General features: G+C 52.6%; 1 protein-coding gene across 1 annotated transcript; it reads left to right on the top strand.

The window, feature by feature from the left end:
- Positions 1 to 885: 885 nt before the first annotated feature.
- CACNG5 (calcium voltage-gated channel auxiliary subunit gamma 5) lies at positions 886 to 7459 on the top strand. Its single transcript, XM_060082247.1, has 5 exons — positions 886 to 1081; positions 2566 to 2652; positions 3527 to 3667; positions 6863 to 7008; positions 7202 to 7459. The coding sequence occupies exons 1-5, from the start codon at positions 886 to 888 to the stop codon at positions 7457 to 7459; spliced, it is 828 nt and encodes a 275-aa protein (XP_059938230.1).
- The last annotated feature ends 17810 nt before the right edge of the window (positions 7460 to 25269 follow it).

Consider the following 25269-nt stretch of genomic DNA (forward strand, 5'->3'; position numbering starts at 1 on the left):
ATCTTACCCCTCACTTACTCCCAGCTCCGTCTCTGAGCCTGGGGCTGGCTGGGCAGGTGTGGTAGGTGTGCTCATGGCTCACCTTGTGTAGACGCTTAGCCTCACTCTGGCTGGTTCAGAGCCAGCTCCGGCCAATACCATGTGCTGGGCAGACGAGTCAGATGGCTTCTGATGAGGTGGGCTCAAGGGGCCCCTTGAGCTTGGACTGTGGTGTGGCTTCTTTAGCGGGGTGGACCCAGATCTACAACTGATTGGAATCCTTGCGGAAGACACCTTCCCAAGAAGGCTCTCTGCCGCCTGCCGCGTCCCCTCTGGGTCCCGCTACTCCCTGCCAGGTGTCCTTGGGCCTCAGAGTCCTTCTCGACACGGAGAAGCCCACCAGGCAGACTTCAGGCCTCCATCCCTCCTCCCTGCTCCCACATCCTTGGGCAGGTCTCTCCCACAGACCCATCAAGCTGCATTTTCATTGCTTTGGGGGTGGGGGGCGCTTTGTCTTCCAGAGGGAACTCTTCAAGGGCAAGGATGGGGTCACATTCATCCTTTTGTCTCCACGTTGGGTACAGTGGGTTGCTGAATGAATGAATGACATTATCCAGCAAGGGGGACTCCCAGAGAGGACAGGGGGCCCCTCGCAGTGGCCTGTCAAGAAAGCTGTGCGTTCCTGATGGGGAGAGGGAGGTGGTATGTCTGTCACCCATGGCCTGACTTCCAGGGAGCCGGCCCGCTGGTCTTCACTCATCCATTCAGCCTGGCTGGGTTGACGACATTAGGGCCCCTCCTCGGAGCCGTGGCCAGTACTTCCGGCTCACCCGCTGTCCTGCCGCCAGGGCCCACTCCCTGCTGGTGGCATCGCGGCCGCAGACCCCTGCTGGATTGTCCGGGAAGATGGGTGCCTGCAGGAGAAAGGCCCTGACCCTGCTGAGCAGCGTCTTTGCCGTGTGCGGCCTGGGCCTGCTGGGCATCGCGGTCAGCACGGACCACTGGCTGTACCTGGAGGAGGGCGTGGTCCTGCCCCAGAACCAGAGCACTGAGACCAAGATGTCCCTGCACTCAGGCCTGTGGAGGGTCTGCTTCCTCGCAGGTAAGGGCGCCCAGGGCTGGGGACAGCCCTGCCCCCAGAGAGGAGCAGCCGCCACCTCACACCCCCCCGGGGAGGCGATGTCCCTGCTGGAAGGAGGCTGGTCACCGTGGAGGATGCTCATGAGCTTTGGGCCTGCTCCCTCCAGTGGCCAGGACCCACTCCAAACTCAAGGCCTGAGTCTCCCTGTCCACTTGGGCAAGTCCTCTCACGCCCAGGACCTGGGTCTTCCCATCTGGAAGATGCCCGTGGCCCCGCTGTTGCCACACTACCCACCCCCGGCTGAGAGAGGTGGCCTCAGCTCCCTGAGTCCTCTGTCTCAGTGCCTCCCCCTTGACTCTGCAAGGCAGGCCCTGTTATCACGTCCACCTCACAAATGAGGGCAGGAAGATGCAGGGAGGTGAAGTGCCAGCAGTCACGTTCTGGTGAGGGCCCTCTTCCCGCCTTCTCCCTGTGTCCTCATAGGGCAGCAGGGGGAGAGGGAGCTCCGCGGGGTCTCTTTTAGAAGGGCACTAATCCCATTCATGAGGGCTCCACCCTTGTGACCTGAGCATGAGGATGGGAAATTCTTAGCACTTTCTCTGTTCCTATGTCCGTGAAATTGCAGGGAGAAAACGCAGGTGCAGGTCTTTGCAACTCTGCAAGATGGTGCAGGCTTTGATCCTGCCCATCAGGGCCTCCTGCCCACTTGCTAGGGCTTCTCTGGAACCCTTGGAATTGCTACTCCAAGGGCTCTGTCCTTTATCCCTTCATCATGACCCGGAACCAGGCTGCACAAGAAGAGCCTCTCTGTGCCCTGTGAGGCTAGTCAGAAACACCACAGTGGGGTCACGGAGCCTTTCTTGGAGGGCTCTGTAACCCATGTGTGCACGGGGCACAGGGAACACTTGGTCCTCCCAGCCTCATGGTAGGGCTTTGGTGGTTGGCGCCCACCCGTATTTAGCAGGGAGGACCGTGGAGGCCTGGCCTCCCCATGACGTGTTAAGTCTACTTTGGGAATGGCACCCAACACTGACCTCACCTCCCAGTGCCTAGACTGTGTGGCATCCATCTCTGATTAAATCTGAAGCAGAGTTTGAAGTCACCAGGGTCTGGTTGCCAAAGTGGTCAACAAGGCTTTGGGGGTTCTGCTCCACGACACCCACACTGGGGCACCTAAGCCAGCCACACGCCATCCTCGGTGGAGTCCGTCCCAAAGCCACAAGACGGCCACCAGACATCTGACTCTACCTTGAGTCTGCAGTGATTGCTTTTCATGCAGCTCTTGGTGCTTCTCTGGGAAAGATGTGATGTCAGGACCAGTGTCCACGTCTGCTTTGGGCCATCAGCTAGGGACGGGGCCCCCTAGGGTTTGAATCCAGCCCAGGTGTAAATACACAGAGGGTCAAACATCCTAGAAGCACCTGGGAATACCATTTGAATATGTTAACTTCAAATCCGTGTTCAGAAGGACCCAGAGTGTATGTAAGTGGCTCTTGTCTCCGTAGGTGAGGAGCGGGGACGCTGCTTTACCATAGAGTATGTGATGCCTGTGAGCACCCAGCTCACCTCCGAGTCCACGGTCAATGTGCTAAGTAGGTGCCTCCAACTTTCCAACCTGGGCCACAGGCTGGACAGGGCAGAGCAGGGCAGAGGGAAGAGGCAGGGTGACTGCTTGTTTCTCAAGAGCCGATGCCCTAAGACTCAGATGCTTGTGCTGGCTGAGCTCACAGAGTTTGCTCTGCCAGTTATTTATCCAGGGTGGTGACAGGTTGCTGGAGTCTCCCATTGCTGTGACCCTGGCAAGTGAGAGGGCATCCATACCCAGTGACTTCCTCTGTTTGGGATGCTCTAACAAAATAGCACAGGCAAGGCAACTTAGAAGCCACAGAAATTTATTTCTCTCAGCTCTGGAGATTAGAAGTCCAAGGTCAAGGTGCCAGCATGGTCCTCTTCCTGCCTTCTCACTGTGTCCTCACACGGTGGCAGGGGTGAGGGAGCTCTGGGGGGGGGTCTCTTTCATAAGGGCACTAATCCCTTTCATGAGGGCCCCACCCTCGTGACCTAAGCACCTCCCAAAGGCCCCACCTCCTATACCATCACCTTGGGTGTTAGGTTGAGCAAGTGAATTTTGGTGGTGGTGGGGGCACAGACGTTCACACCATAGTACCCAGGGAACTGAACCAAGCACTCCGGCCCCCAGCGAGACTGACCTCATGGCGTTGGCCTCACCAGAGCTGGTTCAGACCCATGTGAACCTTCAGTATGGTTCTGAGTTAGCATAGGCCCTGAAGGCTAAGGACCAAGGAACGAAAGCCCCACTGAGGAGGGGATGGAGCCCAGGCTGCTCAGGCAGGGCAGGGGCTTGGGGACCAGCTGGTGTACACTGCCAGGAACACTTGACTTGGGAGGGTGAGCACTGAGTGAGGCTACTGGAGGCTGATGGCATCCTTCCATCCCCTCGGTCAGAAATGATTCGCTCGGCCACACCGTTCCCCCTGGTCAGCCTCTTCTTCATGTTCATCGGCTTCATCCTAAGCAACATTGGACATGTCCGTCTCCACAGGACAATCCTGGCCTTTGTCTCCGGCATCTTCTTTATCCTCTCTGGTAAGTGGTGCCGTTTTCGCTTGTGCACTCTGCACTTCTGACATTTGATTCCTAAACCACTCTGCTCTGGGAGGCTCTGGTCCCAGCTGCGGGTCAGCCCCTGCACAGGACCCGCCATGTCAGTGGCTCAAGCACAACTGAGTCCGAGCTGGAGGAGGGTTCCGAGGACCCGGGCCCGTCCATCACCTCTGGAGGAGCAGTGACCTGACAGCTCCCCCTGGGCAGAGCTGGGATGAGAACCCAGGGTCCTCCTCATGCCATACCATCACTGCTGCTTTCCTCTAGTTCCCACTGGTAATGAGTATTTCTGTTTTTTTTGAGGGCTATGTCTTTGTGTGTTTACATGAAAGAAATACAATCTGCCTTTGGAATGATGGCCTCTTCGTCTCCCATCCCTCAGCCATCCTCTATAGACCCCCTACCCCCTACCCTGGGCTACCCAGGCCCCTTCAGCATGGATCTGTCCTCCTGGACCGACCCCAGACTGTACTCGATCATTCACTCTTTCATTTATTCATGTGCCGACTCATCCATTCATGTATCTCCCAGGCCTTATCACTGGGAGCTGGGATCTCTACCTCCAGAAAGGGCAGTGTATTAGGGGACATAAACAAGTGGGCAGGAAATGTGGACCCTGCCTGACAAGGGCTCTGACAGCATCAGCAAGGACTGTTATGGGGGCCAAGGGCAGCGGCGGAAACTCAGACTGGGCGCTGGTCAGGGACGGCCGCCAGGAGCAGGCGAGATGGAGGGTGAGTAGGAACTAGGTAAAAAGTGTGAGGTCGGGGTGGGCGGAAGGGAGCCTGGAGGGAAGAGGGAGGATGAGGCCAGGGGAGACTAAGCTCAATCGTGACTCGTGGTGGCAGGAACGTCAGGAGGATGTGGTGAGAGGTGGGGGGCGGCAGCTGAGGTCGCCTTGTTGGGGACTTTGTGAGAAGCCTCAGGAGGATTTTAAGCCGAGAAAGGACATGACCAGATTTGGATTTTAGAATAATCCTTCTGGAGAGTGAGGGGAGGAAGGAAGCAAGACACGGGGCAGGGAGAGCAGGCGAGAGGCTACTTCAGCTGTGCAGGAGGGAGGGGATGGGGAGGGGCTGGCCGCAGGGAAGAGAGAAGGGAGAGGCTCCTGGACACTGGACACCTGGGAGGTAAGCTCAGTAGGACGAGGGCTGGGCTTCAGGGGAGGAGCCAAGGGCTAGCATGGATTCTGCTCAGGCCCTGGGTGGGCCGTGCACTGCATCCCTCATCCAGGGGTCACAGGAGAAGCAGCAGATTTGGAGCCAAGATCATGAATGTAGAGTGGGAAATGCAAAGTTTGAGGTGCCGATGTGACAGCTGGAAGCAGCGCCCAGAAGGCTGCTAGGGGTCAGGGTTTGGGGCTCCTGGGAGTAGAGACACCAAAGGTGGAGACAGAGCTGTTGGCCTAGGGACTAGGGGAGGAAATCAGACGTGGAGGAGATGACTGAAGGGGGTGTGGAGAGTGAGCTGGGAAGAAAAGGTGGTAAATGAAGGTCGGCTCTTCCTCCCCTTCAGGGTGTCCTCTGCGTTTCCATGAGCACCTTTTCTTAATGCATCGAGCCAAAGGCATGGCTCTCAGGGCATGGACTGTAGATGCCCTGGAGCCCTGGATTTGTTGATAAGAGAGGAGATACAGATGGAAGATGGGTAGGTGGATGGCTTGAATAATGGATGGATGGATGGACGGATGGACAGATGGAAAAAGATAAACAGCTGCCAGCAGCAGGCATTCTGGTTGCCACCCAAATTCCAAGCCACTTTAGGTACCTTCCCCCAACATTGTCTTGTCAATATAGCTTGGGAGCCAGGTGGTGGTCAGAACACTAGATGCCCAAGAGCTTTTCTTTCTTTCTCCTTCCTTCCATCCATCCAACCATCCTTCCATCTATCCATCCTTCCATCCATCCATCCATCCACCCTCCATCCATCCATCCTTCCATCCATCCATCCATTCACCCTCCATCCATCCATCCATCCATCCATCCCTCCTTCCATCCCTCCTTCCATCCATCCATTCATCCATCGATCCCTCCTTCCATCCCTCCTTCCATCCATCCTTCCATCCATCCATCCATCCATCCATCCTTCCATCCATCCATCCATCTAACAAATGTTCATTGAGCACCTGCAGTGTCCTCAGCCCACCCTCTGCACCATGATGTTTCCACCTAGTCCAAGAGCTGCAGACCCAGGTTAAGCTCTTTCTTTATCTATCAACTTCACAACAGTCAAGGCCACACAGCAGCTTCAAAGCACGGCAGGCAGCAGGACCAGAGATCTCAGACTGAGCTTGGCCACATGAAGTGTTTTAATGACAGCAATAGACAGGGTTCCCTTGGGCCAGCTTCATTCCAGTGTGAGTTAAGTGCCAAGGAGGGCCTGAATCGTGCTTGTTTTCCTGTAACGTTCATCCTTCAAGATGCCCCAGCTTAATCATGTGCATGGAATTAAACCTGAGCAGCTCAAAACAGAGTAAATTATGTCCTGTTTCAGTTAGTCACTGACTGATGAGACTGATGCACAGTCGGTCGTTTGCACAGTGGCGGAAGGCATTTGGGCAGCGCTGGCCCCCTGATGTAACGCTCGCCAGCGCCTGGACGATCTCTCTTGCCTCTCCTGCCTAACGATCTCAGTAACTGGCCGTGCCCAGGGGCAGGTGGGCTGCACAGAGCCACAGTTACATGACCATCTCTCCAGGCTCTGGGGGCCCTGGCTATCTCTGCCAGGGGAGCCTGTGTTACCCCTCAATTCAGGGGAAGCCACTTGCTAAAGTCAGTGGTTCACACCCTGAGTTCACATGAGCCTTGCCTGGGGAGCACTTAGGACAACACGGTGCCAGGCGCCAGCCCAGGCCACGTGACTCAGAAGGTCCGGGGATGGGGCTCATGGGACGCACATCTAACCAGTGGTTCTGGTGGGGGGGGGGGCGGTGAGAACCCTCGGGCTCACCGTGGCTCGGGAGGTGGCTGGACAGGAGCTTTCTTACCTGCAGCCGTCCGCTTTCTAGAAGGTAAGGTCTAAACAGGGCCTTCAGGAGGAGGGCTCCAGCCCTCCTTGAACTCCAGAGTGGGGTCATGGTCACCCAAGGCGGAGACCTTCTCCCTGAGCCCCGAGGGGAGGCGGTGCCCCATGGGCGGCTCCCCGGCTTCCTTGCCGAGCGCCCCTGCCCCCCTGCAGGCCTCTCGCTGGTGGTGGGCCTGGTGCTGTACATCTCCAGCATCAACGATGAAATGCTCAACAGGACCAAGGATGCGGAGGCCTACTTCACCTACAAGTACGGATGGTCATTTGCCTTCGCGGCCATCTCCTTCCTCTTGACGGAGGTAAACCCCTCCCCGCAGGCGGGGCGCTGCCCCGGGAAGGGGCGGGGGAGGAGGCCACGCTCGCCCTGGACCCACCGCTCTCCCGCCCTTCACTCCCCGGCCCGCCCCGCGCCCGCCTTCCACCCTCCTCGTGCTGTGCTCCCGCGGCCGCGTCCAAGGCCAGGCCCCGAGCACGAGCTCCCCCTGCCTGCAGAGTGCGGGGGTGATGGCCGTGTACCTGTTCATGAAGAGGTGCACCGCCGAGGACGTGTACGGGCCTCACCCCGGCTTCTACCGCCCGCGTCTGAGCAACTGCTCCGATCACTCGGGCCAGTTCCTGCACCCGGACGCCTGGGCGCGAGGCCGCAGCCCGTCCGACATCTCCAGCGACGTCTCCCTGCAGATGAACAGCAGCTACCCAGCCCTGCTCAAGTGCCCCGACTACCGCCAGATGTCTTCCTCCCCCTGCTGAGTCCCCGCCCCGGGACTGCCAGGCCCAGACAGACTTCCCTGCCCCCGCTGCCCCTTGGTCTACGGCCCAGCTGTCCCCGTGCTTAGCTGTTTTCACCTGGCCCGTGTCCCCTCCCTGCTCGCCCAGAGGAGCTCCTGCAGCCCAGGGTGGGCGTCAGGAGTCCAGAGCCAGCGGGCGGGATGACGGGTTGAGAGCTGGGGGTCAACCCACCTCTTGAGAGCCAATCACTGGGTGCTATCCTTCCCTGGGAGAGGTGGGCCTTCCAGCTCTGTCTTCCCCCCGCACCCTACGTCGTGGACCCAGGCCAAGGCCAGCTCTGCGATGCCAGGTTCCTTCCGGAGACCCAGCTGGACTTGTGTGCTTGCCAACTGGCCTGGCCCTCGCGTCGTGATCTGGGCTATGGGGCCGAGAGGTGGCTCTGATACGGAGCTCTGGCTGCTTCAGAGTCGTCTAGCGCTGTCCTTGTGAAGTCCTCTACCGTTTGTTGTCACACACCCCCCCACCGTGTGCCCTGTCCACCTCCCCCCTGCCCCACGGCCTGTGGGTCTTCTTCCTCTTCTCCCGCCAGAACTCAGCTGCCCCAGCCTTGGTCCCCAAGGGGCTGAGAGGGGTCTGAGGCCACTCTGATGAAGTCACAAAGAGGTGTTAATGGCTGATGATGTTTTAATATGCATGGCCCGTAGTAACATATTTAACAAGGGCCTTTAATGCCTTAACCCAAAGCAGTGACTCTGACAATGAGAACTGCAGAAGGTGGCTGGTCCGGGTTAATACTACCAAGCACTGTTTCAGGCCCGGGGGATGCCGTCCCCACTCACATGGGCAATATTTCTGGTCCAGGTCCCTAAAATCTACTCAGGTAGACGGACGTCTATACCACCAAAGTAGAAAGAAGGCAGCTTTCAAAGAGGCTACCTGGGATTTGGAGCTGGATTTGCTGACACCTGAGTCTAAACAAGCCAGACTCAGAATGACCCTGCTGCTCTCCTGAGGATGCCTGCCGACATCGGGGGTTGGCAGTTTAATCCTTATACAGGGCAGCATCTGCTTCCTGGGTATGGGGCGTATGTAGGCAGATAGACGCCTCCAGAAGATGAGGTGGCGTGATGCCCGTTTTCCGGGCAGGAAACCTGAAGCCCCTTCCGTGAAGTTCACAGAGGGAAACGGGAAAGGCCCAGCGCTGGACGGGAGCCCCTCGGGTCTCCATGCGTCTTCTCGCATGCCCGCTTTGGGATTTGAGGTTTTGAGTAGCAAAACAACACCAGGCTCTCTGCTGTGTATTTTTGCCACACCAGCTGTTCACTCTTTCTCTTGCTCTTTTTTTAAGATAGCATTCAGTTCTGGGTGCAAAAAGCCACCGTGGGCAACACGTGGGCTCTGGAAAGAAATACAGAAAACCGTACTTGTGGCCGGGGTGGCCTTCAGAAGGGGAACGCATTCGTTTGCTGGGGCTGCCACGGGCTGCGTGGCTTAAACAACAGACAGTTATGTTCTCACAGTTCTGGAGGCCAGAAGTCCAAGATCCAGGTGTCAGCAGATTTGGATTCTCTCTAGCCTGTTTTCCTTGGCTTGCAGATGACCATCTTCTCCATGTGTCCTCACAGGGTCTTTTTCCTGCACGCCTGCATGCCCCCCTGGTGTCAGACTGGATAAGAGCCCATCCTAACAGCCTCATTTTAACTTGAATCACCTCGTTAAAGGCCCTGTCTCCAAATACAGCCATATTCTAAGTCGTGGAGGGGAGGGCTTGAATATACGGATAGGGGGTTTGGGGGAGGGGGAGGGGGGACAGTTCCGCCCATAAGAGGCAGATTGCCTCGTTGCTGGATTGTTCCCTTGTTCCACAGGATAATAGAGGAGAAACGAGGGAAGCCGACTGCGGTCCCAGTCCTGCCACTGTCCCCGTGTGTGTCCTGGGGAAACCCCCTTCTGCTCCTAAACTATTTCCAAGCCCTCCTCCCACACCTACCCCCAACTCTAATGATCCAGCCTCGTGTAGAAAGCTCCAGACAGCCCTCCTGTGTGACTGTTCACTCCTCCCCTGTACACTGATGGCAGCCGGAAAGCCTGCCTTCCGCTCCACAGGCACCTGCCGTGACTTGTATCCTTGGTAACCGCTTACAGCTTAACAAGGAAACCAGTGCTCCCCGCAGCAAAGGACTCGTTTAGTGTACTTGGAGACCGTTAGGTAGCATTTCCAAACTGGACAGTTGTTTAGATGTGCTTTACTCCAACTGCTGTCAATGTAATTAGCTCCTCGGATGCACTTTTCTCTCCCTGAAGTACTCTCTCTCTCTTGTCCATGTGCCAGGCTTGTTTTCATGCACATGGAAAAAATAGAAGCCACTCCTGAACACAAGCTGATGGTTGACTGTGAGTGACATCATTAGGATGGGCCTTTATCGGCCTAGATGCTGGGCTGCTAAGTCAGGCAGCTCTTACCCTGGGAATGTGCAATTTACACCTATCTTTGGGACAGGTTCTGGGTCCGTGTCTCCCCTCCTGGGTGACGGGTGAATGTATGAATTACTGTGCAACCGTGACAGTTTCTTTTCTGTCTATAAATCTCAGAACTGGGACCTTTGCAGCCTCTCCACAATCAAAAGATTTTTCTCAGACATTAAAGTGTATAAACTCAACTCATAAACCATAAATTAGGGGCCCCTTCCCCAAAACACTTTCTGACCTTTTGTTTCCTCAGGCACTTAAAAAAAAAAAAAAGACGAGTTTTTATTTTTTCATCCTCAAAATAGGGGATGGAGAGACTAATACACCAAAGTCTGATGCATTATGGAATAAAACTACTCGGGGTTACCAGCCAGGGGTGGGGGGCAATTCTGACTTTTGTTCCCTCTCACCTGGACCTCGCCAGCCTCCCTCTTCCTCCAGGGGTTGGTGACTGCTGTCTCTTCACCCCCAGAGATGACCTTCAAAGAAATGGTCGTTATCAGGGCTGCACGGAGTTGAGGGGAGCAGATGGGGGCAAGTCCACACCAGCTTATCAGTGATGGACCCGAGGAGCACGTGTCAGGGTGCCCCCTCCTTAATGTTTGGGTAACTGTCCTTCCTGCCTAAATAAAAGTGGTGTATGGGGTTCTCCAGAGAAATAGAACCAAGAAGATAGATTTATTTTGAAGAATTGGCTCTCATGATGGTGGAGACTCGGCAAGTCCAAAATCTGATGGGGGAGGCCAACAGGCTGGAGACGCAGGGAAGAGTTGCCGTTTGAGTGGGAAGGCTGTCTACTGGCAGATTTCCCTCGTGCTTGTGGGAGGTCAGTCTTTGTTCTATTTAGGCCTTCAACTGATTGGATGAGACCCACCACATTATGGAGAGCAATCTGTTTTACTCAGAGTCCACTGATTTAAATGTTCATCACATCTAAAAACACCTTCACAGAAACAGCCAGAATAATATCTGGGCAGCATGGCCCAGCCAAAGTGACACATGTAATTCACCCACACAAGTGGATAAAGGGCAGGGGAAATAGCATACCACCTTAAGAATTGCAGAGTGGGTGTCAGGTGTGTGGATGGGGGAGTCAGCACGGCCACGCACAGCCAGGCACAGCCACGCCAGGGGCACTGCTCCGTCACAGGATGCCCCTCTAGCTGAGGCCATTTGCCTGATGAGTGCGTGGAACCCGTTTGCAGTTCCCCCAGCCTTGGCTTTTATCCCACACGCATCAAATGCACTCTCACATGCTAATATGACGCTTGGGAAGTTAATTAGCCTTTGGAACACAAACTCTCCACGTTGAGAGCGGGCGCAGAAGTGGATGAATGAGTGGATTCTGCTGAATGCACTTGCGCTCAGGTGCAGACAGGCCAGGACCCAGGGAGCGTGAGCTCAGCCATGGTGGGAGGCTCAGCGGCCACCACCTGCAGCCCCAGCCCTCCCTGTTGGGTAGAGGGTGGTGAGCTGTACCCGGCCAGAGCCCCTCCCTTCCTGGCAGAACTAAGGTCCCTGGATTCCCACACACCCCTGCACTGGGATCCTAGACCTCTGCTCTGTGACCTTGGACAGGTCTCACCCTCCTAGGGTCCACCTAGGCTTTCTCTTGTCTGTGTAAAGCCTGAGCTCCTCATCTGTCCTGGAACGAATATTTTCTGCCTGGTGGCCCTGCCCTGGGGTATTTGCACACGATGAGCCCTCTGCCCTGCTCCTTCCAGGGCAGCAATAGACCCAGCGGTCAGAGGCCTGAGATGCCCTCAGGGCACCGCTCCACCCTCTGTGTGTTGTCAGCAGCCAGCGGACGTCAGTTTTTTCATTCATAGAATGAGAGCATTGGATAAAATCGTCCCCATGCTCTGACCCCATGCTTCGTCTCCAGCTCTAAAGACTGCAGGTGTTAGAGGCAAAACCCAGCCAAGCCCAAATGAGGCACCCCCACCCCACCTCCCTCCAGGAACAAGCAGGCAACACCCCGAAGACAGGAATTTGCATAAAAGATGAGATCCTTGAGGACCCCGAGGAAGAGCAAGATCTGTATGGAGTGCACATGGCAGCCCCAGAGCAGCGGGAGGGACGGAGGGCGTAGGGACCAGCAGTTACCCAATCCCTCCCTCTCAGCCACGGGGAAGGGGGCGGGGCTTCTCCACCCAGCGTCCGCTCCCCCGGAAAGCGTGATGGGGCGTACCGCCCTCGTTCAGCCAACTTCAGAGGCTCAAGAGCAGATTCAAGGTCAAGTGGCACCACTTTCATGCCATAAGAAGGGCAGAAAAACGCTTCCCAGCTAGAAGGTACCCAAGTCGTGGCTTTGTCTGTCAGGAACTGAAAACTTCCAGGTGGGAGTTGGGTGAAGGGAGGGAATCAGTGGTTCCCTATAAAAGTTCAGCCTAGAAAGGGTATGAAGAGCTCGGCCTCTGCCTTGGATCATCAGGCAAGGCGCCAGCCGGTTACCCCGGTGGGTTGAGGACTCGGGGGTACGATCTCAGCTTCCTTTGCTGAGCCCCGTGCAGCCTCCCTGCAAGCTAGGGGCCCCTCGGAGCTGGGCTTCGAGCTTCTACTGCCCCAGCCCCTCCCTCTGGGCCAGCTGGTAGGTGGCATACTTGGAGTCTCAGTTTCTCCATCCACAAGATGGGCAGCTTCCGCAGGCCCCCTTCCCTGAGAAGGAGTGAGCCCCAGTGAGAACCTAGATGGGGGTTCTGGTGGTGCTGGTGGAGGGGATGTGCTGGTGCAGGCTGAGTGCTGGCCTGGAGCCACCACCTCTGTGACCCAAGCTTCGCTGACTCATCGTGCTGTCTGAGCCCTGCCCTCATCCTGGCTTTCTTTCCACCCCTCTCCTCTCTCCTCACCTGCAGGAGGAGTGGTTTGGGGCAGGATATCTGAAACCCCATTGCCCATTGAACCTGACCTTGAGCTCTTCCCTTTTCAAAGCTGGTGGCAACTGGCTTCTGGCCTAGGCACTGCGACAGATAGGACATCTCAACAGCAAGTAAGAGTTGACTCAAACTGTGTTAGACAATAAAAGCATTGATTTCCTTCACATCAGGAAAGCAGGAGTCAGTGTGGATTTAAGGACTGGCTGATTCAGTGGCTCAAGGATGCCATCAAAGACCCAAGTTCTTTCCATCCCTTGGTTGTGCTATCCTTGGGGTTGGCTGTATCCTCAGGGTGGCAGCAAGATGGCAGCAGCAATTCCAAGGGTCACATCAAGATGCAACAGCATCAGGAGGAAGAGACAGGCTGTGTCTTCTTCTATGTCCTTCTTAGAAGCAAAGGCAACTTTCTCAGAAGCAACCCAACCATAAGGCACTACCTCATGTCTTATTGACCAAAACTGGGTAACATGCCCATTTTCAAACCACTGCCTGGCAAGGGGAGGGGTGACTGTGCCCCAGCTACCTACTGATACATAACACATTATCCCAAAATTCAGGTGCCCAAGACAGTCACAACTGTATTGGGATTATTTCTGACAGGGTTTGGCTGTGCTCAACAAGGTGGTTTTCCCTCAGGGTATCTCAGGCAGTGGCAGTGACCATCATCTCCAAGGCTTCCTGGCTCATTTGTCCAGCAGTTGGACACTGAGCAAGGTCCCCCTGGGACCTCAGTTACGGTCAGTGGCTATAGACCCATGCACAGTCTCTTCAGAAGGCCTGGTCTACTTCAGAACACAGCAGCTGGGTCTTAAGAAGGAGCTTCCCAAGAGACAGACAGAAGCTGTATTGCCTTTCTTTAAAGTTACCTGGGAAGCTACCTGGTGTCATTTCCATCATAATCACCAGACCACCCAGACTGAAGGGGAGGGAACATAGATTCTGCTGGTTCCCGGTGTGAGGAGCCTTCCCACTGGGAGGAAAGAAGGAGAGATGGGATCTGTAATGGTAAAACCATCCTTGGAAAACAGGATCTGCTACACCATGATTGGCTTTGTTCTCCTGGCCCCGAGATTCTGTCTTTGTTCTGAGGTGCTGTCTGAGAGTCTGTTTCTCTGACAAGCTTCCAGGTAAGGTCAGGCTGTGCGGTGCTCCAGGCTCCAGGGAGCTGAATTTTTTAAAGCTCCCCAGGTAGTAATAACACGAAACAGTGTTGAGAGCCACCGGCTTAGATCTGCCTTGGATTTGGGAATAAAGTCCTTTGTCCTGAGTCTAGTCAGGGAGTAGTGGCTTCCCAAACGAGACGCAGGAAAGGAAGGGGAAACGGTACAAGGCTTTCTCCTTGCTCCCTCCCGGCCCCCCCAGGCTCCGCCTCCTTAGACAAGGCTGTGCTTCGGGAAAGCTGTTAAGTCCATGGGCTCAGGCCCAGCGTTTGCATTCCTGGACCCCTTCCCTGATGAGCTGGTGTTCACCGGGCTGCAGCAAGAGCCTGCTCTTGAGAGAGAGGACGGCAGCGCCCAGCATCCTGGAGCCATGTGCTCTTCACACCACTGTCAGGGCCCAGGGTGGGCCTCTGGCCCCGAGTACATCTGATGGATGCTCAGAAATGACCTTGCAGTCTCAGGGCTCAGAGTGCAGAGTTTAAACCGATCTTTACCACTGATCTTTGAATAATTAATTCCATACTCAGCACTTGTAAGAACAAGGATTGAGGGCTTTGGAGGTTTCTGATCAGGCAGCAAGGAGGCCGTGTATCACAGTCTTCTCAGCAGATTGCACTTGGGTCAATTTTTATCTTAAATCCACTCACGTTCACACATCAACCCCGTACTCTGTTTCAGATACAAGACAATCTGCATGAAAATGCTATGAAGTCTATTTTTTTAAAATGTAAACGGTAAAGTTCTCCTTGGATTAAGTTATTTTTATAACAAAATGGTACAAAGACTAAATTAAAGTCTAAACTCCACAAGAGGCTCCAGGCAAGTACCACATATTAAATCCAAAGCAATTCTCGGTGCCCTAAGTGATTAAGGATGGATAGACGGCTGTCCTACAAGGTCAGTGATAGGTTTGGGGAAAATGGATTCGCCATCGTGAATCCAGACACGCTTTTTTGCAAAGTTTCATCTTCTTGTCAGTTTAAACACTGTGACTTCAGCTCCAACTCCAGCAGATGGGCATCACCAGATGTCGGCCTTATCAACAGGCATGTAAAGCCCTTTTTAGGGTGCTAGGCATGTAGTAGGTGCTTTGCAAGCATTATCTCATTTAACACTCAATTCTGCACATAGAAGGACACTGAGACCTAGAGAGGGGTAGGAACTTGCTCACGATCACACAGATAGTATAACATTTGCAGTTCTCTGCGAGTCCTGTTTCAAATGGTTGGTGTCTGCAGTGCTAAACGCCCACCACGGCCAAAGCACCCACTTCCATAATCAGAGAAAGAGTCCAGGTTCCATCCAAAGATAGATAGAGAAGGAAAGCTCTCATTAAGTGGGAAAGAAAAGCAAGGTTTGTTCCCCTGAAAGCTGCTTGTTAATCCTGAGTCTTTGTCTCCCCTCTCTATTCATGATGCCAGCCAGCGTAGGAAAAGCTCACTGTTTCTTCCTTTACCCATACACAATACTTCTGACACCAGCTGTGTGGGGTTTTCCTGAAACCAAACAACTCTCAGTGACACCAGCTAAGTGTCCTACAATTCAACTCATTTCTGACACCCTGTAGAGTCAGCACAGACCCCACAGAAATGCAGAGAATGCTTCTCCAATGTTATAAGGAAAAAAAGCTAACAACTCTGCCCTCTTATGGCCAATTTATTGATTTCCTTCTCTTTAATACTTTGCCTTGGGATAGAAAGGAGCAAGCTTATTCCTTTTGTGACTTTGACATTGCCTCGTGTGCATTTGCTTCCGAACAACATACATCGGCTTGTGGAAGTGCAGAGGAACCTGTGAACATTTGGGCTGATTCCAACAAAAACATCTCCTAGTAACACTTTGCCAAGCCTCCCCTATTTTCATTTTCTTATCTCTGATCTTATCTTCATTTTCAAGACCTGTGTCTGAGCAGTGAATATCAATGTTGTTACGCTTTCTGGTCCCTGTGATTTCCCTCTGCTCCAAGGACATTAAACATATCACAAGCTTCCTCTAAGAAGCCTTCCCTGGCTAAATGGCTCAAGAATGGTCACTTCTTTGCCAGCTTTGGAGAGGCCCAGAGCAAAGCTGGCAGGCCATTTCCAGGGAGGCATAATAGCCGTAGTCTGGTAGATGCTGCCGTGTTTCCCTTAGATTTTAAAATATCCTGTGGCACCCCTGGGAGTTCACTGCAGCGCTCTGGGACACCACAGTACACAGTTTGGGAACTGTGGTCCCAGGGCAGTAAATTGGTGATTTGATGCCCCATCACCCTTGAACTCTTATTGTGCATTTCCTGCAGAGGTGGACATTGCCCTACACAGCCCAGTGCAATCATCACCGTGGGCAGTTAACAGTGACACATCACTACCATTCCAGTGCCACCACAGAGGGCAGTATAAAGGACCACAGTGGACTAAAGGAGGAGTGACCAGGAGGGCTGCTGGGACTCTTCGTTAAGGTGAAAGGCGAATGGGAGTGCCCTGCTAGGAGGGGCTTTCTAGCCACACCATGCGGAGTGGGGAGCTTTGTGTATTTGGGAAATGTGGGTTCACTGGGGCACAGAGACTAGAGACATAGGTTGGTGCCAGAAACCAAAGAACTTTGAACTCCAGACTAAGGATTTTGGATGTCCTTTTGGAGGCAGTGGGGAGCCAAAGAGGTTTCAGGCTGGACTCACTTTTTTTTTCATTGAGGTATAATTGACATAATATTAAAATAGTTTCAGGTGTGCAATGTAATGACTCGATATTTGTATGCACTGCAAAATGATCGCCACAATAATTCCAGTTAACGTCCATCACCACACACAGTTATACATTTCTTTTTCTTATAATGAGAACATTCAAGATCCACTCTCCTAGCTACGTTCAAATATGCAGTACAGGGCTTCCCTGGTGGCGCAGTGGTTGAGAGTCCGCCTGCCGATGCAGGGGATACGGGTTCGTGCCCCGGTCTGGGAAGATCCCACATGCCGCGGAGAGGCTGGGCCCGTGAGCCATGGCCGCTGGGCCTGTGCGTCCGGAGCCTGTGCTCCGCAATGGGAGAGGCCACAACAGTGAGGGGCCCACGTACAGCAAAAAAAAAAAAAAAAAAAAAAAAAAAAATGCAGTACAGTGTTGCTAACTAGAGTTGCCATGCTGCACGTTACATCCCCAGGATGTATTCATTTTACACCTGGAAACTTGTACCTTTTGACCCTCTTTATTCATTTTCTCCACCTCAGTCAACCCCCAATCTGTTCTCTATATCCATGAACTCAGTTTTTGGTTTGTTGGTTATCTTTTTTGGGTTTTTATTTTGTTATTGTTGTTTTAGATTCCATATGTAAGTGAAATCATACAGCATTTCTCTTTTTCTGTCTGACTTATTTCACTTGGCATAATGCCCTCAAGGTCCATCCATACTGTCACAAGTGGTAAGATTTCATTGTTTGCTATGGCTGAGTAATATTCCATTGTATACATATATATACATTATATATGTGTTTATACCACATTTTCTTTATTCATTCATCCATCAATGGACATCTAGGTTGTTTCAATGTCTTGGCTATTGTAAATAATGCTGCAATAAACGTGGGGATATATATATATCTTTTCAAATTAGTGTTTTCATTTTCTTCTGATAAATACCCAGAACTAAAATTGAGTTGCTGAATCTTATGGTAGTTCTATTTTTAATTTTTTGAGGAACCTCCATACTGTTTTCCATAGTGGCTGCACCAATTTACATTCCCACAAATGTGTACTAGGGTTCCCTTTGCTCCCCGTCATTGCCAACACGTTATTTTTTGTTTTTTTGATAATAGCCATTCTGACGGGCCTGAGATGATATCTCACTGTGGTTTTGATTTGCCTTTTTCTGATGATTAGTGATGTTGAGCATCTTTTCATGTATGTCTTCTTTGGAAAAACGTCTATTCAGGTCCTTTGCCTATTTTTTTGATTTTTTCTTTTTTTTGCTATAAGTTGTATGACATTTTTGACAATGGTCCCCCAGGCCACAGCCCAGATGAGGGGAGGAGCAGGGAGAGAGGCTGGGCTCTGAGACAAGTGGGAAGCTGTTCACCTGCCCAGGTGGAGCCGACTGGAGACCCAACGGGGCTGGAGGGGTGATCATCCCTCAGAGAGCCCTATCCTGGGGACCTCTTATCCCAGCCAGGCCCATGAGGATGGAGGCCAATCGTCTGCTTCATCTCACGAACTGCACAGCTCACCTCACAGCGGGAGATGCTCCACAAACATGTACTTAATGATGTCAAAGCAGACATGTCCAAATGCAGATCTGAGAACCTAAACGAAGCAGCATTGAAGAGGTCAGCTCTCAGGATGCATAACATCACGGTTAATTCTGGAAGGTCTGAAGCCAGACGGCTTGTGTTTGTTTCCAGGTCCATCATGCTCTCCCTTCCTCACTCACCAAAAGATAGAATCGCTCTCTGGGTTGTCATGGGGATTAAATGAAGACACTGGTGTAGGGTTCTTAGCCAGCACCTGGCACAGAGTAATCGTAAAATAAATGTTAGCTAATGTCGCACCTCTTGAAAGATCTGTGTCCTGATGAAGGGGTCACTTTCATCAGAGACAACATAAGGACCAACAGTTTGTTTCATCAGTAAATTCTTAAGAAATAGGATGTTGGGCTGGGCTCCAGGAGCTTGCATGGAGACGGGGAAGGGGCAGGATGGAGAGCGAAGGGGCGGAAAGATTCCAGAAGGAAGGCTGGCCTCCAGAAGCCAGCAGAGTGGTCAACAGATGCTTTGACTCGAGGGGGTGGGCTGAGGGGCAGAGACTAAGGAGAGGCCATGGGTGGACCAGGATGTAGCAGACCAGACGATGGTGTGGGCAGAGTCGGGAGAGGCTGGTAGGCGTGAAGTGGGGGAGGAAGGGATAGCGTGAGACGTAGTCATGTGTCTCCCATTCACTCCGAGCACAGAAGACCTTCCCGTTGATCCCCAGGGTCCTCAGGACTCAAGTCTGGGGTTCAGGCTCAGGATGGACCCACCCCGGGAACCTGGGGAGAGGCGAAAACAGCCCCAGCGTGATCTCACGGAGTCTGCTGGTGTGCTCCGACACAGAGGGGAAGCTAGACAGAAAGGAAGCCGTGCCTTCAGCGTTTCCTGGTTGCAGTCATTGACACACGGTCCTTATAGGAGGAAGGGCTTTCCTTTGGGACAGCAGTCCAAAGATGATTAAATTCATTTCTTTAAAAGAAGCACCAAAAGCCCACAACAGTTCACATAGTTCAAACGCATTTACCTGAACAGACAGAACATTTATAGCAGGAAGAAAAAAGATAGTTGCCACACACACACACACACACACACACACACGCCAAGCTTCCAAAGGCAGAGCAGGTGTGTCCCGCTGGGAGAACGGTGCAATCAGGAGGCTGCTAATTAAGCTGCAGATATGTATGGAGACAGTTCTTTGGCCAGAGAACATTGCAGATTGCTCTGAAATCCCATCATCTCTAGCTAGAAAGAGGAAAAATGTGGAGAATCTAGCAATTACCTCTGAAAGCTTACCCGGTGATGGGCGGAGGGAAAGGCGGGGAGAGGACAAGCCCTGAGCACCAGGTCTGAGCCGGTGTCTGGGGCAGTGGGCGAGGAGGATGGGGGCGGGGGGTGGGGGGGCAATGCTGCAGGCTCTCCCATTTGGGGCTCACAACCTCGGATGCGGGCATGCACCCGTCCCCCCCTGCAGTCTTTCTGTCTTTGAGAATGAACTTCTCAACAGCAGAGACCCAGCTCTATGAATTCACAAACCATGACTTCCCAGGAAGTTCCCTGCCTTAAAGAGGCACATCTGTAATTAACTCGGGGGTCCGTTTAGAGAAACAAATTATCTGCAGCAGGGCCCAGCTGGTTGCCATGGAAATGCCCAGCGCACAGATTTAGGTTCTGGCGTATTCTGGGATGGAACATAACTGCCCTGCTCTTCTGATGCAGCCATCTTGGTGCTGTGGACACTGACTGTGGCTGAGAACCAACCGCTTCAACTTTCAGATACTGTCCACTAGCAAGTGAGGGTCAACAGGGGATGGGAGAGCCAGACATGGAGGATGTAAATACAAATTTAAAGGGCTGAGCCTAAAGGGGCAGCTGAGCTAGTGGGGCCAGTGATGAGGGAAGGCTTTCCCAAGGAAGTGGCATTTGAAACCCAGCCCCGACAAGTAAGGGTTCCTGGGGAAAGGCCTCAGGCAGATGCTTCCAGGCTGGCACCGGCCCGTGAAAAGGCTCTGAGATGTGTTTGAGAACTTGAAGGAAGCCCAGGTCAGCGAGCAGGAGGGCGGAGGGGCTAAGAGATGGCGTTAGGGACAGGGTAAGGATGCAGATTATAACTATTGGGCACACTACTTGGTATTTTTTGGAGATTAAAAAAAAAGCACTTTACAGAACCATTTTCCATAAAAATGGTCAAGTCAAAACTGCCCAGACCAGAGACACTAGTCCACAAGGGCCTGTTTCAGTCCTTCTCTACCGGGTGTTCTGAGTTAATTGTCTATTTCTGAACACTCTGCAAGAGAACTCAGCAGAGAACAATGTTATCACGTTTTTAGTGTGAATTTTGTGTTTATTCTGAATTATTGCCCCAGAAAAAGGTGGAGAATCACTCACACGTGTTAGGTGTCTGCCACCTGCCAGGTGCTGGAGGGGCCACTTCAGGTATATGGTCTCCAACCTTCTCTTCAGAATGACCCGATGGAATAGTGACTCTTTTTTTCCACTGCATTCACGAGAAGTTGGAGTTTGGGAGAAAGCAAATAACTTGCCCCAAACCACCCAGCCTGCAGGTGGAGGAGACTGCCTGCTGTCACGCTCCCAGGATCACCTGCCACCCTCAACTAAGCTTTACCTAATTGAAAGTTAGCTGTTAAGCGCCCACTGCGCACCAGAGGCCGTTCCGGCAAGAGCCCCCCACCCAGCCCCGCCCCGGGAACGGACCTTCCAGTGGGCGGGGCTGGGGATGGAACCCGGTAACACACACCTGAGGTAGGTGCAGGTGCGATGAGGCCCATAAAATAGGATCAGGGCTAAGAGAGTGGGGGCGGTCTCTCTGAGGGGGTGACATTTGGATTGAGCCCTGTACGGTAGGGGACATTTGTGGAATCTGTTAGAAGTAAGGGTTTGGATTAAGTTCAGAAAATGGTGGCATAACTCTCGGTGCGGAGCCGTTGTCTTGGCTACCTGCTCGGACACAAGGGGAGAGCGCCATCTAGCGGCAGATTCCGCAACTGCATGGATGGCGCCTGCAGGCTCGGTGCATTTAACCTCCACACGCGCAAGAGAGACCCAACCCTTTATAAGCCCCCTGCAATTCAGAGACTGTACGGTGGGCATTCTCAACCCCGAAACAAGTAAGTAAGTAAACAAACAAACAAGCCAATAAATGAATGAATGAATGAATAAACGAATAAATAAATAAAATAAATAAATCTCCAAGCCTCATGTGTAACTGTATGTGTGCGCACATATTTTTTGGCCACATCTAGGTGTCACTTGTTAATATTATTAACATTTTTTCTGTAAACGAACTGACTGACTTGTTTACTGAAATGCATTTCATTTAAAAGAAAAATCTTTGTCAACCTCATGCAGTACATGGAAATCCAATATCATGCACAAAAGTAGAAAGTTATGATCAAGGCAAATCCACGGAACATGGAGTCTCATGGTTGACTTCTGGCCAGGTACTGCCGCCTCCTGAGCGCTCCGGACGCCAGGCCTTGCTCTGTTAAAGGGATAGGCTGGCAAGTACGGCTGGGATGTCAGAGCCAGAGGAGCAGAACCAAGCAGAGCCCTTAATCGGAAGGGACGAAAGACACGAAGAGGAGAAAAACTTTCTCACAGGGAGATGGGATACTATTTAAGGTCAGGCCCTGCTCCACCTAACGTTCAGGGGTGCACTGCCCCTGCGGTTCCAAAAACACACGACTGCGTGTGTATGCTTCTCTGGGCATGGAATCTTCATGACAATCACTGGAAATGGCCCTGGTGACCATACAATACACCCCACCCTCACCCCACCCTGGCCCCGGGAGACTGAATGCCGCGAACCTGAACCAGAAATGAGGTCTCTTTTTCTGCACCTGGGGATGTGAGTGTCATCCATTAAGGGGGACAAAATCCTCCTTTAATACAACTTATTCATTCATTGAAAGCAGTTTTAAAACGTATCCAAATGGTGTGTATGATCCTTTGGGTACTTTTTATTAAATTTGTGCATTATGATTTTGTGGTCAAGGGGAAAATAAAGGAGGAATTGTGATCCCATTATAATTTTTTTGCATTTTTAAATTTTTCATTTTTTAATTCATAGGCTATATTTTTAGAGCAGTTTTAGGTTGACAAATAAATTTCAAAGTAAAATTTTCAGAAAAGTTGTCAAGAGCAATTGTTCTTTCATTTCACGACCTCACTCCTGATTAGTCTGTAGAAATAGGTATCTTTCTGATGCACTTGGGGACTTGGGACAGTGTAGCTGAGGGAGGCTGTCTGGGCAGCGGCCTGGAGCAGGATGGGATTTCATGGAAGGCAGCTCTCCTTTACTGACACGCTGCCAGGGTCAGGTGCCATGCTAACCAGTCACTAGCCAGTTCCCATTCCTGGCCCAGTTGCTCCATTTCCAAGAAAGGATCTGCTTATAAAAATCTGACTGGGGCTTCCCTGGTGGCACAGTGGTTGAGAATCTGCCTGACAATGCAGGGGACACGGGTTCGAGCCCTGGTCTGGGGAGATCCCACATGCCGCGGAGTAACTGGGCCCATGAGCCACAACTACTGAGCCTGTGCGTCTGGAGCCTGTTCTCCGCAACAAGAGAGGCCGCGACAGTGAGAGGCCTGCGCACCGCGATGAAGAGTGGCCCCCGCTCGCTGCAGCTAGAGAAAGTCCTCTCACAGAAATGAAGACCCAACACTGCCATAAATAACTAAATAAATTTATTTATTTAGTTAGTTAGTTATTTAAAAAAAAATCTGATTGGGAATAAGAACAGAAAAAGCTGACCCAGCCTACAAGGTCAGGAAGCTAAAGATGAGATTCTGAAGGCTGAAGGAGATCAGGTTGTACGTCTTCCACAGGGTTACTTTTCTGAGCAGGGGGTGCCGTCCAGACCAAGACTGGATCTTTCCCACCATCTCTGGGTGTTCTCCAAGGGAGAGAGTAGAACTCTGCGATCTGGCAGCCGGAAAATGAGATTTCCACATCACCCGGCTCTGTCTGCCCAACTCTGCTCTGAAAACACAGAATCTAAAAGGCCAATGGCCTTGATTTCCCGGTGGAGGAAGAGAGCAGGAGAGGCCTGTGAAGACCTCACATTTCTACAGCTTTTGGACGAGAAGCATCCAGGATTTGGAAGGTGCCTTGTTTTTTCAGAGCACACATCCTGGTGATTGCCACTTAGTACACGCTGACTGAGAACGTACAGAGTCCACCGAAAGTGACTACGAATTCCATAGTGCTTTGGAACATACATGCGGTTGATTCATCACAACGGCATCTACACAATTTCAAAAAACAGTAATCTGTACCCACACAGACCTTGTTTTATTGCACTTCACTTTATTGTGCTTCACAGATATTGCATTTTTTTTAACAAACTGAAGGTTTGTGGCAACACTTTTCCCACCAGCATTTGCTCACTTCACATCTCTGTGTCACATTTTGGTAGTTCCCGTCATAATTCAAAATTTTTGTTATTACTACTGTACTTGTCATGGTGATCAGTGATCGGTGATCTTTGACGTTAGCACTGCAAAAAGCTTACAACTCACTGAAGGCTCAGACGATGCTTAGCATTTTTTTAGCAATAAAGTTTTTGGTTTTTTTTTTTTTTGCGGTATGTTGGCCTCTCACTGCTGTGGCCTATCCCGTTGCAGAGCACAGGCTCCGGACGTGCAGGCTCGCGGGCCTAGCCGCTCCGCGGCATGTGGGATCTTCCCGGACCGGGGCACGAACCCGTGTCCCCTGCATCGGCAGGCGGACTCTCAACCACTGTGCCACCAGGGAAGCCCAATAAAGTATTTTCAAATTAAGGTATGCACATCTTTTTTTAGACATAAAGCTAATTGCACACTCAATAGACTACAGTATAATGTAAACATAACTTTTATATGTATTGGGAAACGAAAAACTTTGTGTGACTTGCTTTATTGTGATATTCGCCTTATCTTGCTGGTCTGGAACTGAACCCGCAGTCTCTCTGAGCTCTGCCTGTGCATGCGAGACACGGCATTTACTCTGTGGGCAGAGCTGCTTCTCCAAGTCGACTTTGAGACGCTGACAATCAGTCACTGTCCCTTCGGGGTCTGTGACCCATCATTTGGGAACCTCTGCTTTCAGCCATTCATGAAAATAGTACCCACATTCATCCTCCCCCTCCCCTCCCCCTCCCCTCCCCCTCATCCTCTTCCTGTGCTGCTGCTTCTCCCCCTCCCCTCTCCCTCCACAATCATCCGTCCCCACCCCTCTCCCTTGCACACACAAAGGACACACACCCCTCCTCCCTCTGCACAGAAGTAAATGCACCAGCACAAACCCTGGCGTCTCACACCCTTGATCCTTCCCCACCAGAATACACGTGTGCACATGTGTGTGTCTGCACAGAACAGGAAGGGTCTCTTCCAGCCCCTTCACCCCACAGACTCCTGAGATTCCTCCCTGTCTGGAAAGACGCACCTGCACCGCGCACACCTCTCCCCACCCTCTCTAGGAGCTGTCGCCCCCGACTTGCTCTGACCTGTTGGAGACACAGGTCACAAGCAAACTTCCTCACTCCCAGAAGCCCTGCACTCCGCCCACACCCACTCCTAAGGCCCTCGGGCCCAACACGGAGAACAAAGACCAGCCTTCAGGACATGGTCCCGGAGCAGTTAGGGGTGGCCTTCTAGGATTAATCAGAACCATTTCTGCTGGTGCTTGAGAATCGGTGTCCCGCTAGCAGGTGGCGGCACTTGCGGTGTGCCAGGTGCTGTGCTGCACCCAGGGCGGCCAGAAGTAGGGAGCTGCAGGCCCTGCCCTCAAGGGCTCAGCGTCCAGTGGGGACGGGGCAGGGGGGGAGCAGCCCCGGGGGGTAGAGGCTCTAACACAGTTACCGGGCACCATGGGCGCCCACAAGTGGGCTCTCAGAGGTACCTGGGCGGGTCACAGAGGAGTGGGTGCTTGGGCTGGACCGAAGACAATGCGCAGCCCCTTGGCCAGGCAGGCAAAGAGGCTAAGACATCCAGGGGGCAGAGGAAGGACAGAGACCCAGGTGGCAGCCCGGGGCGGGGGGCAGCTTGTGCTGAAACCTGGTTCCCAGCCCGCGCCCAAATATCCTGTGTTCCTTGTATCCTTCCAACAGGT

Source organism: Mesoplodon densirostris, chromosome 18, assembly GCF_025265405.1.
Source record: "Mesoplodon densirostris isolate mMesDen1 chromosome 18, mMesDen1 primary haplotype, whole genome shotgun sequence".
Taxonomy (NCBI): Eukaryota; Metazoa; Chordata; class Mammalia; order Artiodactyla; family Ziphiidae; genus Mesoplodon; species Mesoplodon densirostris.